Source organism: Lissotriton vulgaris, chromosome 9, assembly GCF_964263255.1.
Source record: "Lissotriton vulgaris chromosome 9, aLisVul1.2, whole genome shotgun sequence".
Lineage (NCBI taxonomy): Eukaryota > Metazoa > Chordata > Amphibia > Caudata > Salamandridae > Lissotriton > Lissotriton vulgaris.
In genome coordinates this window covers 128,430,044-128,448,302 of record NC_141697.1, presented here as the reverse complement: position 1 = coordinate 128,448,302, position 18,259 = coordinate 128,430,044, and the positions used below count along the sequence as shown (strand labels likewise).

General features: G+C 43.6%; 1 protein-coding gene across 11 annotated transcripts in view; it reads left to right on the top strand.

The window, feature by feature from the left end:
• Window positions 1-18,259, top strand: part of SMOC1 (SPARC related modular calcium binding 1) — a 798,909-nt gene that overhangs the window by 419,814 nt on the left and 360,836 nt on the right. For 6 of the 11 annotated variants that reach the window (XM_086937178.1, XM_086937174.1, XM_086937177.1 and 3 more), the window contains exon 7: window positions 4,263-4,343. In XM_086937178.1, the coding sequence (XP_086793304.1) occupies window positions 4,263-4,343 (81 nt within the window). Of the gene's footprint in view, window positions 1-4,262; window positions 4,344-8,760; window positions 8,821-18,259 lie in introns of all 11 variants that reach the window. The other 5 variants (XM_086937176.1, XM_086937173.1, XM_086937169.1 and 2 more) reach the window with 1 other exon arrangement.

Below are 18,259 nucleotides of genomic sequence, written 5' to 3'. Positions count from 1 at the left end.
TATAGCGGAGGGCGACAGGTCGAGCGCGTTACTGGCGTGGTTGGCCAACCCTACGCGCCAGTCCCAAACGACGACTAGGATGCGTAGGGCGGATGGGACCGAGGTGTGCACCCAACCGGAGATTCTTACTTGCTTCCGGCATTATTACGAATGTTTATACCGCAGTCGCTCCGCGCGTGACCCAGACCGGCTCGATAACTATCTTCGCCCGCTGGAACTCCGCACAGTGGAACAGGAAGTGGCAGACACCCTGGGATCTGACATAGGCTTGGGGGAGATCCGCGGGGCCATCAAACGGATGGCGAGGAACAAGACCCCGGGCCTAGATGGCCTGCCAGTGGAGTTCTATGCAGCTTATGCTGACCTTCTGGCCCCTCGTTTACTGGTGGTTTACAGGGAGGCGAAGAGGCTGGGTCGCCTCCCCGGCTCGATGTGTGAGGCGTTGGTGGTTCCTCTCCTCAAGCCAGGCCGAGACTCGTCTGACCCGGGGTCCTACCGTCCCCTCTCAATGCTGACGGTGGACTACAAAATATTGAGCAGCATCTTGGCCTCGAGGCTGTTAGGACATATGGGCTCCCTAGTACACGAGGACCAAGCCGGTTTCATCCCACGGCGAAATACGACCATGAACATCCGAAGGTTGTTTCGCTTGCTTGGGGAACCATTCGTGGATGCCCCGTCCCCGGTAGTTTTGTCGGTGGACCTGGAGAAGGCGTTTGATAGCCTGGAGTGGGACTACTTAAGCGCGGTATTGCGGAAATTCGGCCTCGGGGAGGGATTTATCAAATGGACAGCAGTTCTTTACGCTTCCGCTTCAGCCAGGGTTAGATCGGGCCCTTTGATTTCATCGCGATATCCGGTGGAGCGTGGCACGCGCCAAGGGTGTTCCTTATCCCCGCTTCTTTTTGCACTAGCGGTGGAGCCACTAGCGATGCATCTTCGCTCAGGAGCCCACTATACGGGCTTATGGACAGCGGCGGGCCCGCATTACGTCTCGCTCTATGCGGACGACCTGTTGCTCTTCCTGGAGGACCCGGTCGACGCATTACGGGGAGCGGAATTAGCGCTAACGGAGTTCGGAGAAGTCTCAGGCCTACGAGTGAACTGGTCTAAGACCTGCCTCTTCCCGATGCGTAGGGGTGTCCCCACTCCGGCGCTAAGTAGGGAGATCAGATGGGAACCCGACTGCTTTAAATACCTTGGGGTATTTGTGTACCACGACCAGCCCGACCTCCTAGACGGAAACATTGCCCGTTGCATACGAGCACTCCGAGGCAGCATGGATTTTTGGGCCACGCTGCCGCTCTCCGTGGCAGGACGCATCGCCCTGCTCAAGATGGTGGCGCTCCCCCGACTATTGTATTACTTTCGGACTTTGCCGATCTGGGTCCCACCGGCTACGTTTCGCCGCTTGCGTTCTATGGTGGTCGGGTTCCTTTGGGGCACGGGCCGGCGGCGGGTGGCCCTCAATACCCTGATGAGGCCGAAGGACGAAGGGGGGCTCGCTGTGCCGGACTTTGAGAAGTACTACCTGGCGGCGCAGCTCCAGACATACACCCAGGAGATAGCCAGGGAGTTCAGAGGCCCGGAAGACGGTAGAGGGACGGGTATAGCCAGGCACGTCCTCTCCTTTATCGCGCTGCGACAGCGTTTAGTCCTTCGGGACCTGTCGATGGAGGAGCGGACTATCCGACTCTGTTGGAATCGGGCTCATAACAGAGGTCACCTGCGGACCCCATATGCACCTGAAATACCATTGGGGATGCTGACGGCCCTCCCCCACGGAGGAGACTGGTCGCGACTGGCGGACTGGGAGGATTCGGGTTTACAGCTCGTCGGGGACCTGTATGAGGACGGAGTGCTCCTGTCCTTTCAGGATCTCATTGACCGCTTTGGGATCCCCCGGGGCGACTTTCTGCTGCACTCGGCCATTGTGCGAGTGATCCAGGCGTACTGGCAAAACGGACTAGAGGAACCTCAGTTGTCTCAGGTGTGCCAGTATGTAATGATGTCGGCGGGCACAGTGAAGGCGGTCACTTGCCTTTACGGCAGGTTGATTACCGAGGGGTTGGTCCCTCTCACCACACTGAAGTCCCGCTGGGAAGAGGACATCGGTAGGGAGATCCCGGAGACGACCTGGTCCCAGCTGGTGAGGCGAGCATGGAAGGGTACACGTAGCGCCCGTTTCCAACTGGTCCACTACTATGTTCTCCATAGGGCGTACCTGACCCCGGTTAAGATCAGGCGTTATTTTGCCACAGCCTCGGCGGAATGCCCTAGGTGCCCGGCTCAGGAGGCGGACCTCCTACACATGCTATGGGCCTGTCCCGGATTGACGTCCTACTGGCAGGAGGTGGCGGCGACTTTAGAAGAGGTGACGGGGAGGCACTTATCGTTCGATGCGGCGGTAGGGCTACTGCACTGGTTCCCCCATACCTCCCGGAATAAAATCACCAGTAAATTTATAGACCTGGGGCTCCTACTGGCTAAGCGAGAGGTGACCAGGAACTGGAAGGCACGTGCTGGTCCTACGGGCAGCAGATGGCACGGTGAACTTTTGAAATGGGCGGCGGGTGAGAGCGCGCTGCGATATCAGTTGGCTTGGAGGCAAAGCAATGAGAAGGCGCAGGAGGCCGCGTTAGAATGGGAAACGTTGGTGCAGGCCCTCAGGGATTATTGTACCCCCAGCGACTCCGAAAGCGAAGAAGCAACTAGACCCGAGTCCCGTTAGACACTAGCATTAACAGCACTATTACCTTCCCCGAGGGTCAAGCAGTGGATCCTACAGTGATACCACTCCCTGGCGCTGATGGTGGGGGGGGGGGGGGGAGGGGGGAGTTTCACAATGACTGGTAGTTTGAGGGGGGGGTATCTTTTTGGGGGTTGGGGTTTGTTTAGAAAAGCAGATGACGGACAGTGTGTTATCCGGACCAGCTCCAGCATCCTACTGACCCCAGCTACATTTGCCGCCCAACCCCAGGAATATGGGCCGCTTGGCTGTATAGCAATGCTATGGAAGGGGGTCGGTGGGCTATATCTTGTAAGAGTTGGCTATACTATGATGCTGGTCGTTACTGTATTGTTGTACTGATTCCTGCAATAAAAATATATTTAAAAAAAAAAAAAAAAAATTAGTCAAATAAAACACAATGACAAATGATATGAAATACCTTGTTGTAACCTATCATGTACAATAAATAACTCTCCCTCACCTCACATAAATATCTCTACTGGTCCTTTGACTCTCCATAGGTCCATGAATTATATATTATTACCTATAATGTGCATTCCATTTTCACAATTGATCCCTATTGACAATTATATTCCTTATTAGTCAGTTATGTAAATTGACAAAGAAATCTAGGCTGACAAAAGCTCCATGATTTTACTTCTCAGTGCTTGGAATGTGTGCTGTAAGTACTAGAGTGAAGGCTGCCTTTGTGTGCAGGTTACAACCCTTGATATTTAAGACACACAAAAGGGGCATAAGGAGATTACATTCTGTACCTTATGTTCATTTATTTTTTATCTGTCTGAAAACAATTTGGATTACTTTCAATGTGTTTGGTAAGTTTCATTGCTGTCTATGAGACCAATTAAAGCTCTTTACATATTGAATTATGTAGAATTTGTATATCAGTGTTCAAATGTAATAAACCAAATCACAACAAGCACAACCCCAAGAGTTGTATAAGGTGTCCCATATTTGAAAGAGCGGGATATAAGCTTGAGCCCTTTGTACACCAGAGAACAAACAGAACCTTAAAGTTTCCTATATTTGTATCCGGAGGTGTAGTCCAATCTAGTCTTAAATCATATACACATTCACTATTGATATTGCCTTTGATCTGTAAATCATGAGTTTGAATCTGGTAAATGCAACACAACCTTTCAAAGCATTGTGTAATAGTGACCACTATACTTTGCAGTGCTTAAAAAATACAAAATTGAGGTTTGAAGGGCTGTATTAAAAATGTATTATTATTATTATCATTATGACTGTTGTATCATTGATTTTCATGAAAATATATATCCCTTATTTAAAACTTGAAGAGACAGACAAAATGAAGTTATAATATATGCCTTAATGGAAGTCGGAAAAGTTGGGTAAAGAGATGTAGGGAAACATTTAGATCGCCAGTAGATTTCCTAAAATTGTTTGTTCTTAGACGATGAGGAGTATTACAGATAATAATTTTATCTCAGTTGTTTAAATGTTTTGTGATTTATATTTTGTTCATTTTATCCCTTCTTCCTCTTAGAGATTACAGCTCCTACTCTTTGGATCAAGCATCTAGTTATTAAAGACTCTAAATTGAATGCATCCAGCATGAGAAACTCAGGTATGTATTTGCATTCAATAAACGTGATAAATCTCTTTTAAAAATGGTTAAGAGAGAATAGCTGGTTTGGTTTAGGTTAGTGAACTTTTCCTTTCCCAACGATGCATTTATGACATTTTTTACTGGATTACAGCCTTTTCTACCTAAGAAATGCATGTTTTCATAAACTTGATTTGCTGCTTTAATGGCATGATTTAATAGTACTTGCCATGAGTCACACTGGCATTAAATATTGTGCAAATAGTATCACAATCTGCATAGAATACTGAATAAACACTAGTGCTCTACGCTAATTGAGGTATTTGTATTTTTAAGTTTCCCATACGTATCACTTGCAGGTTTGTCTGGAAAAAGGGTCGAATTTCAAACTGTTCAGAAAAGATTCATCAAATTAATGGATTAACAACCAATATTTTCAGCTATCAGACAAAAGATAACAAAAGGTGGATAATAACCCTTTGGAACACCTTTACTCACCATATGAAAACTGGTACAGGCTCCAGCTCCATTCTATTGCAAACAAACTGATAGAAGTGTGTAGGAATAAACATCTTTTGTACAGCATGTCTTCATGTTTGTTGCAATAACTGTTTTTTCTGGCTGTAGAACTCTGTGTACTTTACCCCTACTAACCAGTGGTAAAGTGCATGACTCCTTCTTTCAACATGATGAAATCAATATACTCCTAATTGGTATATTTAACTTACATATGGGGCCCTATTATATGGCACAAAATGTACCCAAGGTCTGTATGTTTAGTGACACTAGTGGACTGCAGAACCTATTGTGTCATCCACTACAGTGACAACATAAAACACGGCTTCAAGTCTACTTTTATAGACTGACTGTAGTTTAAACACTGCAATTTGACTGGTCAAAAGAAAGCCTTTTGATAGGTCAAACCCTCCCTTTTAAATATCAATAAGACACTCCTATGTAGGCCTTGTAGTGCTCGAGGCAGGGTGCATGGTATTTAACAATAGGACATATCGAAATGTAATGTTAAGATACCATTACAGTGACTACCGCTCAAAAGTTATTTTTCACCAAAAATTCAATTCAATGGTGAAGTCGGAGTTTTGATAAATATTAAGGAGAATTATATTTTAGGTTAACGTTTCCCTGCCTGAAGTTCCTGGAGTCTAATTTGCATTTGCACTTCCATTTCTGCCAGCCAGTAATTAGTATTTGTATGTGCGAAAGGTGCTAAGTGCAATAGGCTGACATGAATTGACAAAGGTGACTTCTTTGAACCTCCCAAAATATGCAGGGTGATGGCTGTAACCATCCTTTTTTACATTGCTGGGTCATAGCCTGCTTGACATGTATCCTGGATGTTTACAAATAACAATGGGGATGCACTTGAAAGGAAGGGAAACAAGATGCCAAACAATTCCTGTGTATCCACTGTCTGGTTGATGAAGGGCCTGCTTTGTCCCACCAGACTACTTTCTGGGTTTTTACAAAATAACAATGGGGGTGCACTTGAAAGGAAGGGAAACAGGATGCCAGAACAGTTATTTTATATCTACTGTCTAGTTTCTGGAAAACTCAGATTTGTTTTCTGCCAAACGTCTACCTCTTGGCTTTTTGGGGGAAGCATGGTTTCCTCAAACTGGATTTTAGTGTTGGATGCAGGAGGACACTAGAATTACCATAGTATACTTCCCACACACCTACAGCCATCAGAGCCTAGGTTTAGTGTGGCCAAAGACATACACCATCTTAAAAATGCCCAAAGAGAGTAGGGGTGGCCCAGGAATGTTTACCACATTGGTTATGGCATACCCAGGATTCATTCCAGGCATAAATGTGGCATCCACACATTAGAACACTCCTGAACCTGAGGGAGATGGAGGAGGACTGAACCTGCTGTCTGTGACCTGAGAAAACCCCTAAAGGACAGGATCTTTCTCTTACACCCAGGACAAAAAGTGGACTCCAAGGGACATAAGGCTGATCTCCTGCACAAGCTACAGGGATAAAACATGCTACACGAGTCCTTTCTTACAACCACCCAGCTGATCAGTGGTAACTGGACCTGGTAAGGACCCTGCTGTTTTAGTTAAGGCGTACCCAGGATTCATTACCACCCAGTAGCTCATTCCAGGCATAAATATAGCATCCAGAGTTACACACATTAGAACACTCCTAAACCTGGGGAAGATGGAGGAGGACTGAACCTGCTGTCTGTGACCTGAGAAAAACCCTAAAGGACAGGACAAAAAAGTGGACTCCAAGTGTCATAAGGCTGACCTCTTGTACAAGCTACAGGGATAAAAAAAGCTCCTAGAGTCCTTTCTTATAACTACCCAACTGATCAGTGGTTGCTGGACCTGGAAGGAACCCTGCTGTTTGGCATCCGCTTGACACCCTTTGAGTCTCTGAGTGCTTCCCCTGAGGTACTGGGGGGCTTTACAAGTGCAATCCTGTGGTGAATTGGGACTTAAAGGACAAAAGTTAGAAGGTAAAATCTTTGACTAGAACGAACCGGGTTGGTGTATCTGAACACTACTCCATTGGGGCCACCCTGTTAGATAGTGGGTTGTTGTTTGGCAAGGGTAGGAACCACAACCTAGTCAGTCTAAGATGCAGGCAACCCCTAAATTAACCTGTGGTCACCTTCTGGTACTTTGGCACAAAGTGGTCAGGCTTAACTTAGAGTCAAAGTGTAAAGTATTTGTGCAACACTTCAAATAGTAAGACAGTCAAAACACCACACAAAAAGATTCCATACCAGGTTAGAAAACTAGAACTTTCTAAAAAATAAATGAAATACCAAAATAGCAAAAATCGAATAAGTAGAACTTGAGATCTTAATTTTTAAAGAATAATTTGTAAAATATTGCTTAGAAGCAATAAGCGCTTATGTGGGATATCTAGTCATGCCAAACCGGGACAAAGTCAAAAGTTCAGGCCGACCACGATGGAGCGCGGGTTGGATACAGGGACCAAGGGAGGCCAACAAAAGTAACTTGATCCTGGCAGCTGCAAAATTGAAGATGCTTCCTTCAGCCAAAGCAATATGTTGGTCCCGATCCACGCAGTGAGGGCGATGCGCCAGTCCTGATCCGCACAGTGAGGGTGATACGCTGGTCCTGATCTGTACATCAGTAATGATGCGTCGGCTCTGATGAGCAAAGAGATTCAGTGCGGAGATTCTGCATCTTCGATGGAGATGCAGAGACCTTGTGCAGAGGTGGTTCCGAAGGTGATATGTCGGAAATTATCCACACAATAGGGGCAATGCGCCTATGCCCGAGTTCAACAAAGGATGGGTGGGTTTTGCTGAAGCAAACACCACTTCCTAGGGTCCAAGACTGGGGTGGCACCACTTGGCAGGGCAGACTCACAGATGGCAGAGTCCAGGTGTAGAAGCAGGTACAGTGGAAGTCGTTTATGTCCTCGAGACGTCAGATTAGGAGGCCAGCCAGCTAACCCCTTGGAGTCACTCTGAAGTCAAGTGATGCAGGTCCAGTGCTTCTCAACCAGGCAGGGGAACAGCAGACAGCAGGGCAGCACAGCAAGGTAGGAGCCCAGCAAAGCAGCAGTCCAGCACAGAGCCTTCACAGGACCAGAAGCGTACTGAGTTGGTGGTGTCAAAGGTCCAGTACTTATACCCAGTTGTGCTTGTGAAGTGGGGGAGACTTCAAAGATATGCCTTTGAAGTGAACAGGGGTCCTCCCTTCCAGTCCTGGCTCCAGACTCACTACAGGGGTAAGTGCAGCTCTTTGTGTGGGGACAGGATACAGCTTACTCAGGTGTTAGTGAGGCTGGGTCCAGCTCCTCCTTCTCATCCTCAAAGGAATGACCATTAAGTTAAAGATAAGCTCCCATTGTGTGTGGCTGTGTGGGGAATACACAAAGCCACCCTTCCCGGACTTGTATATGAGCCAGGCAGCAGGCACCAAATAGGTAAAGTAAGAAAACGCTCACTTTCTAAAAGTTATAATGCAAAATTAAGTACCTTGCCTAGATCAATTTGAACAATCAAATGTTACCATATGATCAATAATTTAATTTGCATGATTACATTGATTTATCAACACTTGTTATTCATCATCTTATTCGTTGTTTTTTCATATGAAAAAGGATTTCCACATATCATGCACATCGGAACAAAACATAATTAGACACTGCTAGTGCACATTAGACCCATGGGATTGAAAGTTCCACAGAACCATAACAATTTTGAGAAAACATTTAGAAATTCAATAAAATCGTCTAAATCATTGCTCCATTCCAGTCAAATAATTGTCCATACTCGGTTATTACACTAAAGCCCAGGGGTTGAAAGTCTTGAAGTCTTTTTCAATATGGAGGGACCCGACTTTTCAATGGTTGACTCCTCGTACATGTAACTTTATTCAAATACCTAATGTGACGTTTTGACCTGTTTCAACCTTCTCGATTTTAGGGTCTCCCCAGAACGTTGAACTGGGAGAAGCTGCAGGAGAAATAAAACATAGAAAAGCAAGTGAGTTGTAAAAACCTGAGGTTGGTGGGAGACATAAAATATGTGTACGCCATGCTTCTAATACCAGTTCACCTTTATTTGACTTTTGTTATAAATTTTCTTTTGAGATTTTCATCTTCCCTGTTAATTGTTGGTCCTTAGGAGACCCTAAAATCAGGAGGGTCGAAATGCATAGACAACTTCACACTAGGGAGTTGAATTACTTTACATGTACAAGGAGTCAACCCTTGAAAAGTTGGGTCTCTCCCTTCAGAACAGAAATGTATCTTCCATGGTTGTAAATAACATTACGGCTCTACAGGATAAAATTAGGAGTGATTTTGTGGAATGGTACAAATTACAATTCTCTGTTTAGGGAGAGTACAGACAACTAAGATGATGACAGTGCATTGGTTCTACTAAATGTTTGGAATGCTGCCCTTTCAGAACCCACACACCTTGCTACTCAAACTTGACAAGACTGTGAAACGATATTTACAAAGCACTTGATGGCCACATCTCAATTAATCAATCAATTAGGGTTTAATAGAGTGTGACTACTCACCCATAAGGGTCTCAAGGCACTGCCGGAGGGGAGGGGAGGTGGGTCTGCTGTTCAGTTGAAAAGCCAGGTCTTGAGGTCCTTTCTGAATTGAGACAGAGATGGTGATTGCCTGAGATGCAGAGGAAGGGAGTTCCAGGTCCTTGCAGCAAGGTAGAAGAAGGATCTTTCTCCAGCAGTGGTCCAGCCAACCTGTGGCATGGTGGCCAGGGCCTGATGGGCGGAGCTGAGATGTCTGGGGTGGTGTGGAAGGAGAGGCGGTGGTTGAAGTATGTGGGTCCGGCGTTGTGGAGGGCTTTGTAGGCATGCGTGAGGAGCTTGTAGGGGATCCTTTTGTTGACCGGGAGCGACTAGAGGTCTCTCAGGTGGTCAAGGATGTGTCAGCGACGAGGGATGTTCAGGAAGAGTCTGGTGGAGACGTTTGAGATGTTTTGCAGCTTTGTTTGGAGTGTTTTCGTGGTGCCGGTGTAGAGTGTGTTGCTGTGGTCGAGTCTGCTACTGATGAGTGTGAGGGTGACTGTTTTCCTTGTCTCGGTAGAGAACCACTTGAAGATCTTTCAGAGGAGGCAGAGTGCGTGGAAGCAGGAGGACAGGACAGTGTTGATCTGGTGGTTCATTGAGAGCAAGGAGTTCAGGCTTATGCCGAGGTTTCGTGTGTGGTCTGTAGGTTTGGGGGGGTTCCAAGCGCTGCGGGCCACCAAGAGTCGACCCGGGCAGAGGGGTTGGAGCGCAGGATGAGCACATCTGGATAATTCAGGCTATATGCTGCTCAGGAGTGTAGCCTGGTCGATAAGAGTGGGGTGGGGGGTGGGGAGGTTGTGAGCTTCAAATTTCCCAACAATTATGTTGGGATATCATGTTAAAACACATTATACGTGAAGCAGGACATGAGGAGGGCTTAAGAGGTAGTGAAAAGAGAGAGGAGAGTGGATTGTTACGTGCACTTAAAACACACATTTGTTCAAACGAATCAACATTTTTTAAGGCCTTTAAAACTGAAAAAAGAAAGAGTGTGTGTGTGTTTGTCAGTGTGGATCTGTACAAATGTCAGGTAAGATACGACACTACACCATACCCTACTGAAACTACTTGTATCCAACTATTTACAACAGAATTTTGAGGAGGTGGGGAGGGGGCAAGTCCAGAATTCTTGCTGGCTGAATTTATGAACCCTTAGGCCACAAAAAGTGATGGGTGAAATGCTTGAAATAATCTTAGCCATTTAGGACGTCAATCCAGTCCATCCATTTTTTAGCTGGAGGTTATAGACAAGGACTGTTCATATGTAAGTCAGTCTTATACCAGACTGGATGATCCATTTCAAACTGTCAGACCAGGTCCCCTCTGAATGGGAACACAAGAAACCAGAATCCAGTTTCCACCTTATTGGACTTTATTAGTGATGTGCAGTTTGAGTCTTATAGCACTCTCAGCTCGGCATTGATTTCTGGGCATGCCCCTATGATTTAAGGAGACTCACTAATAGTCATTTCTCAGTGCGACTGGTATGCCAATCATTGGACTTTTGCCCACTGATCCACAATACTAATTATGCACTTCGCTAATGAGTCCCAAATTGCTGAAAATGGCCTGGTGAACCTTGCATTCATATTCAGAGGAGATCTGACCTGGCAGTATGGGCTTGACTGTTTCTAATGAAACATGACTACGTCGGATTTGCTAATGGCTGGTCCCTGTGTGGAGTAGGACTGTGGGTTCAAATAATCATAGACGGGAATGTGCTACAAAGTAAAAAGCAATGATGACAGGGATTAAGTCAAGCAATCCACATATCACGTTTTTGAATTTCACAACTAAATCAAGTTACATAACAGAAAATGAAAAAAAGGCATTTCCTGCCACTTAATTGAATAAATGTCATTACTTGGTCAGTCACAACTCCTTCCACCAACCACTCAGACACCTCTGCTCCATAGGACTCCTACTAGCACACATCTCACGCATACAAAGAACCAGATCAGGAAGACATGCATTCTCCTAAATAGCTCTTAAAGTGTGAAACATCTTCCCACTCCACAACAGTTCCTTCTTCTCTCTTCTTGAATCCCACAAGAAGCTGATGACCTGGCTTTTTAATTAACCAACCAACCATAGGCAAGGCTAGGCTCACCGCTGGGAAACGCCAGGATACCCTTGTGGGTGATGATGCGATTTACAAATACACATAACATTTTTTTTTTTTTAATTTGTTTTATTGTTGCATCAAAGTATACAGGTACAGTGTAAATGATCTGCTGACGTGGCCTCAACATTCAGCCACAAACAGCCAAGCGTGCAACTTTTTCTTGTTTTTATACTACTGGTGCAAATATACATTTCCTCGAATAATCAGTGTAGATCGTACAAATATGTCCGCAGGCCGGAAGCCAGTGAATCTGCATTGCCAATAGGGCGATGGATAATAGCAGGTATGTAGGATCCCGCCTCGAGAGCGTAGGATCGAGGTCTGTACTGTCCATATAGTGGTGGCACCAGAGAACGGGGGGGACAAAACTGTGGGAGAGAAGCGTGTGGGCGCTAGCAGGGTCTAAGCAGGGGGATACTGGTGACGGGCGTCAGGGGGGGGCCACGGAGCCAATCGGTCTGCGCTCCAAGAGAGGGGGGGGGAAGAGGAATGGGCAGGGGGTGGATAGACCCCGTGTATGCGGGTATCGAGGTGGGCGGCATGACATATGAGAGTTTGATCAGGATGTAGGGGGTACCGGGAGATGGTCCCGGGATGGTTGATACCAGGTAGAGGCTACTGGTTCTCTCGGGCGGGGTACAAATACACATAACATAATGGACAAAATCAATACTGAATCAATATATCCACATCAGTGTATAATTTGTAAATAAAGAAGTGCCAGGGCTCTGGTCAGGTGGTAACTGAAGCTTGCACCACTCATTGCTCCTGCCAGCGCTGTTAATGACCTTACCAACACAATTTTTTTAACTTTCACCTAACACTTCAAACCTCACTACTCACTGACCATTACAACAACCCACACATAGTCTGTGAAAAAGTGCTCCCGCGTAGTCGCAGGTCGTAGCACGCCGCATCCCATAGAGGGGTGTGAAGACCCCCATGATGAAGCATGACACCAAGGGTCCTTTTGGTGTGTGAGGGGTATTTTAAAAACACATAGTGCTCCCCACCACAGTAGGGACCACTTTTAACCCCCTGGTGGATTATATCTTGTTTTTGATACATTAGTTTAGGGAGAACGAATCCACTATATGTTTTTCTCTCTCTCCCCCTTGTTGTTATATGTATGTTTATTAAGTATGTCTCTATGTGTAGGTGTGTGTACTTTTATTTTTCATCTCAAATAGTGTATGTACTGTGTGTTTTTGCATTATTGTGTCAGTGCTAGTTTTTTTGTATTGTTTTACAGGTTTTCTTTCATTCCATTCACTTTCAGTTATTTTACAGCCCGCTTTTTGACTGAAGGTATTTTAAGATGGGATTTTCCAGTGGTTTTCAATGACCTCTCATACTTGTATAGTTGTTATTTACCCCGTTATTTTTTGCATGTATATACAGCAAAATAGTGCACATGGATAAAAGACATGGAGAATTTAGCACATATGATAAATATCACGTGGTTTTAAACTTGTGATCAGACGAGTCGGTAAATTCAAGCGATATTTACCCTGGAATTTGGTAATTGCCACATAATAACTCATAATCAGGACCATTTTCTTTTCTACTTTTTGTGCTGACTCCTACTGTTGCTCTTTCTAAAAACACTTCTGTCCTGCTACTGTGTCAACAAGGAGTAGTTTAAGTGAGTGCTTAAGGGAAATAATGGCACAGAGTTTACGGGGCCTATGCAACTTCACACCAACAATTCTATATTATGTAGGTGGTGTTTATGTCCTTGTAAGTTTGCACTTACCTTTGTAATAATCGTTCAGAGCACTGGTCTGTCAGTAAAAGGTCGTTTTACAAATTGGGCAAAATTACACGTGGGCAGTTTTCTAAACAGACGATTACAAGGTGGGAATTGAAGATTTAACCTTTCATAGGTAGTTTTTTCTGGAAAAAGGTATATACATATTAGAAACGATTGAAACAAAAGCATCTCCAACAGGAGAAGTTTTTAACACTCAAGGTACATCCAGCCCCTTTGAAAGCTGAAAACTGCGGTGAGATGCAGTGTAGGAATGAGATATACCAAGTATGCCTTGAGGCACTTAACAAGTTAGCATGCATGAGGTCTGAGGAGCAGTGAGCCCGCTAGGGCAATGCTTTTCCTAGAAATTCAAGTCCTGAAGCCATAATAAGTAATTTGAGACCTGTTAATTCTCTCTGTGAAAAGGTGCAAAGTAGGCGAGAGGGGGGAAAGATTTATATTAGGAGAATATTTTTACGTAACCATAGGTGCTAAAACCACATGTGGCTGTAAAAATAAATTAGGTTGCAGAAGCCGTGTCATAATTCATTGGAATGGAATTCAGTTTCACTCCATTTCCAGCCTAGAGCCAGCAAAGAGAATGTGAAAACAAATGAGCTAAGGAGTCTTAACTGCAGCCGCGCAGCCAGCAGAGAGAGAGAAAATGTCCACACTCATAGAAGCTGTAAGTCAAACAAAAAGATGTTCCGAATACCAGTACTGGGTTTTGCAATTTGAACGTAGCTTGTTTATATACATACATAACTGTTGAGACGAAATAATACACTTAGTACATCTAATTCTTCTAAACGAATCAAGAAAACGAACTAAAAAGGTACATCTTAAATGCAGTAGTCCTACAGAGATAGAAACAAAACGAGCAGAAGAGATCGCAAAGCCTTTGCAAGAATAGTGCTACTTTGCAGTGAGGTACAGACCAATGCTGCGGATGGGCTCATCATGGGGCATATCAACAACAGCCAGCGATAATTATCGCTAAGCGCACTTAGCGCGAGCATAATTATCGCCGGCTATCGCTGGTTTATATTGCAGAGATATCGTGTTATCAAGAAAGCTTATCTCCAATGCGATATAAATTCAAGCGATGGCGGCGAAATGTGAGATTATCGCTGGAAATCCAGCGATAATTGCACAGCGATAGGCAAAACCTTGTTGATAGGGCTGGGTGGTCTAGTCAGTTTAAAAGCAGGCGTAATCAAACCTGCGATAGGCGGGGTTAGCGCTACTTTTTTCGTCGCTATGCAGGTTAACGTGCAGCTTGATGATTGGAGAAATGTTAGCGACATTTCCCACGTTATTTTAGTAAGTTACGCCCACTTTGCATGTCATTACCGTTGCAAAGCTGGGCGTTGAGGAAACGGGCGCAGAGACATAGGAACACACGCTAGCGTGTCATTGCTGATAGTGCGATAAAAATATCGACGCTTTTCGCTCGAAAACGGACGTTAAAGTGGCGATATTTATCGCGGGGCCTTGATGATAAGCCCCTTTATTCCCAGCCCTCAGGGAAAGGTCACAGTTTTTAAAGGAAGCCATAGTAATCTGATTGGTTTACGTGTCTACCAATCAAAGAGATCCCCGTGCTAGGGTCATTCTAAGTGGCTATAGTCAGCGAATCAGAATAGTCGAGGATAACCTGTCTTCCTGGATCATCTTTTATGGAGGCACAATTAGGCCAAACATAGACGTTTTTCGATGTTCAGGCTGGAAACCTGGCCTTTCTTTGAGACACGCTGTGAAGTACATGTTGATAGAATTTAAAGGGACAGTCCAGTGAATAATATATCGAACAATATATATTGAATTAAAAATATTGTGGGTGACAAATATTGTAGTCAGAATAAGTGATGTGAAGAATATTGTGGGACTTAATTCATAAGGTAAAGGTATTGTGTTCTTTTTTTTTAGTTTTTTTATAAATCTTTTTATTGAACAAGTTGAAATAACACTGCACAAATCACATATCCCAATGAAGGTAAATACATCATTTGTTAATGAGGATCCCTTTAAGCAAGCATGTTAATGATAAGAATTGAATTATGTTAGTATTATGTGATACTAGTATTGTAATAATATTTGTGTTTAATGTGTTGTAGTATATTATGTATTTTTTTTACATGAAATGTAACTTTTTCAAATGTAATTGCAAATTGTTAATTTAGTAGTGGGTTGTTGCGTTTGTAGGGCCTTAGGTTAGGAATTTGTTTAATATGTAAATTATTATTATTTTTAATGTATCAAAATTTTTTATTTAATTGATAATTAATTTTAAAATTATTAAATTGTTATAATTATTTGTTGGTTTTTAATTAATCGTTAATTGGTTGATTAATCTATTTTTTATTTGTTTATTGATCAATTGTATCAGTATTAAATGTGTTATTGATTTTTTATGCAATATTAATAATGTTTCATTATATATACATACATATATATATATATATATATATATATATACACTTGTGTGTATATATATATATATATATATATATATATATTCATCCAAGACTGCCTCTAATTCAAGGACGCTACTCCATTGGAAGGAGATTTACAAAACCTTTATTTTCTAAAGCTGCAAATCACGGCTGCCTTTTAAGTTCCCCAACGCGTTTCGGAGTCTCAAACTCCTTCCTCATGGGGCAGCAGATGGCAGGAGAATTGGGACTACATCTCCCAGCATGATTCACTGGAGAAGGCATGCAGCATGGGACAATTAAAGGTGTGGCCATTTCCGTTTTTTTATATATATATATATATATATATATATATATATATATATATATATATATATATATATATATATATATATATATATATATATATATATATATATATATATATATATATATTCGATCAAAACTGCTTTGCCACCAAAGAAGTTACTCGAGCCCAGGTCCTTTTCAGCGTGCAATTTATTAAGTACACAGAGTGTCAAACAACACCCGACGCGTTTTGGTGCAGCCGCACCTTGATCACGGGTAACGGTGTTTACTCATGTCACAATTTTAAAGTAAAGAAATTATATGAACATAAACGTAGGACTACTCGTCCTCACAACAGTTTCTCTTACCACTATATGGCAGCCATATTTAAATGTGTGGTGGGTACAGTTAAAGTATACACATATATATACACAAACCTTGTTGGGAACATTTTTAAGAGATTTTCACTGAGTCTTGTAACATTTAGGTGAATAAGTTACATGTGGGTGCCCAAAAGCAAAATACAACGAAACAAAGTCACGCATTAGCGAGTTATGGCCCCAGTGGGCTAATGTATCTGTGCATTGATACATGTATCGTGACAATTCTGCCCCAGTGGGCGTATTGTTTCAATGTGCTGAATTGAGCCCCAGTGGGCATGAGTGTCTCTTTATAATGTCCTCAAAAACACAAGGTTAGTCACAATTTTTCAAGTATAGAGTCCTGTAGATCCATCCAAACAAAAAACAGCTGCAACCAGTGGTTTTACATCATCCCTGTGTGGCAACATGTGTGTCTCCTACGAACATAAAAAAATAGTGACTTTAAAACATATACAAAATATTCAAAAAACATCCAAGACAGCTTCACATTCATGTTTAAATTAATGCAGTGATTCATGTAGCTAGAGTATTATAAGTGCAGTAGGTGCATAATATCGGCTCTTAAATTAAGTGGACAGCTAGCTCCTCGTCCTTATTCAAACCCAGGGGTTGTACAGTGTCGTATTTTATTATGAACCTTGATTCAAGCTGTCGCAGTTGCCTAAGTCTATCACCTCCTCTTTCTGACGGTGAGATCCTATCCAACGCACAAAACTTGAGTTCACTTAGACTTTTATCATGAAAGTCCTTGAAATGCTTGGCTATGGGATAATTCTTGTCCTCATTAGTTATAGCCCTCATGTGTTCTAACACACGTTTTTTGCAGGGATGTTTTGTGCTCCCAATGTACGTAAGTGGACATGAACATTGGAGTGCATAAACACAAAAGTCAGACTTGCAAGTGAGATGTTTGAGAATTTTAAAGGGTGTGCTGTTTCTGGACAAAATTATTTCCTTTCTGTTGACACTATTCTTGCAGGCTTTGCAGGAACGGCAGGTAAAAAATCCTTCTATCTTTCTAGTGTCTTCCTTCTCCTTCACCATATTGCTGCAAAGCACATCTCTCAGGGCCGGACATTTCCTGTAGGTAATCAAGGGCTGATTACCAACAGCCTTTTTGAGTGTTTCATCTAACTGTAGAACATGCCAAAATTTCTTCAGACTCTTTCTGACCTGCCATGTTTGGTCTGAGTATGTCGTGATGAATCTAAGTGGTCCATCCTCACTGTTGCCTGCTGGTTTGGATACGAGGAGATCACTCCTATTTACATCCCTGACTTTGTTACAGGCTTGGTCGACCGCTTTGGCCGTATGGCCACGTTTCCTGAATCTGTCCTTCATGATGTTCATTTCCTTTTCAAAATCTGTGTTAGTTGCGCAATTCCTTTTGGCACGTAGTAGTTCACCAAAAGGTATGCTGTGGATCAGGTTCTTAGGGTGACAGCTTGACGCATGTAGTATGCTGTTGCCTGCTGTAGGCTTGCGATACAGCTTACTAATGAGTCGTCCATCCTGAACTGACACCAAGACATCCAGAAATTCTATTGATTGCTTATCAATAGTGCTGGTAAACTGTAGGTTGCAATCATTCTGATTTAGTTCATTGACAAATTGCAAAGCTTCATCCTTGCTACCCCTCCACAGACAGAACACGTCGTCTATATACCGAGCCCAGAGAACCACGTTCTGGTTAAACGCCAAGATGTTACTGGCCACCTGCTCCTCCCACCAGCCCAGGTACAACCCCGCGTAGCTGGGGGCGAAGCAGGTTCCCATCGCGGTCCCCCGGGCCTGGCAATAGACAACATGATTGAAAAGGAAAAAATTGCTAGAGAGGCAAGTACGCATCATTGACACCAGCATTTTGGTGTGCATCAGATATTTCACATCCCT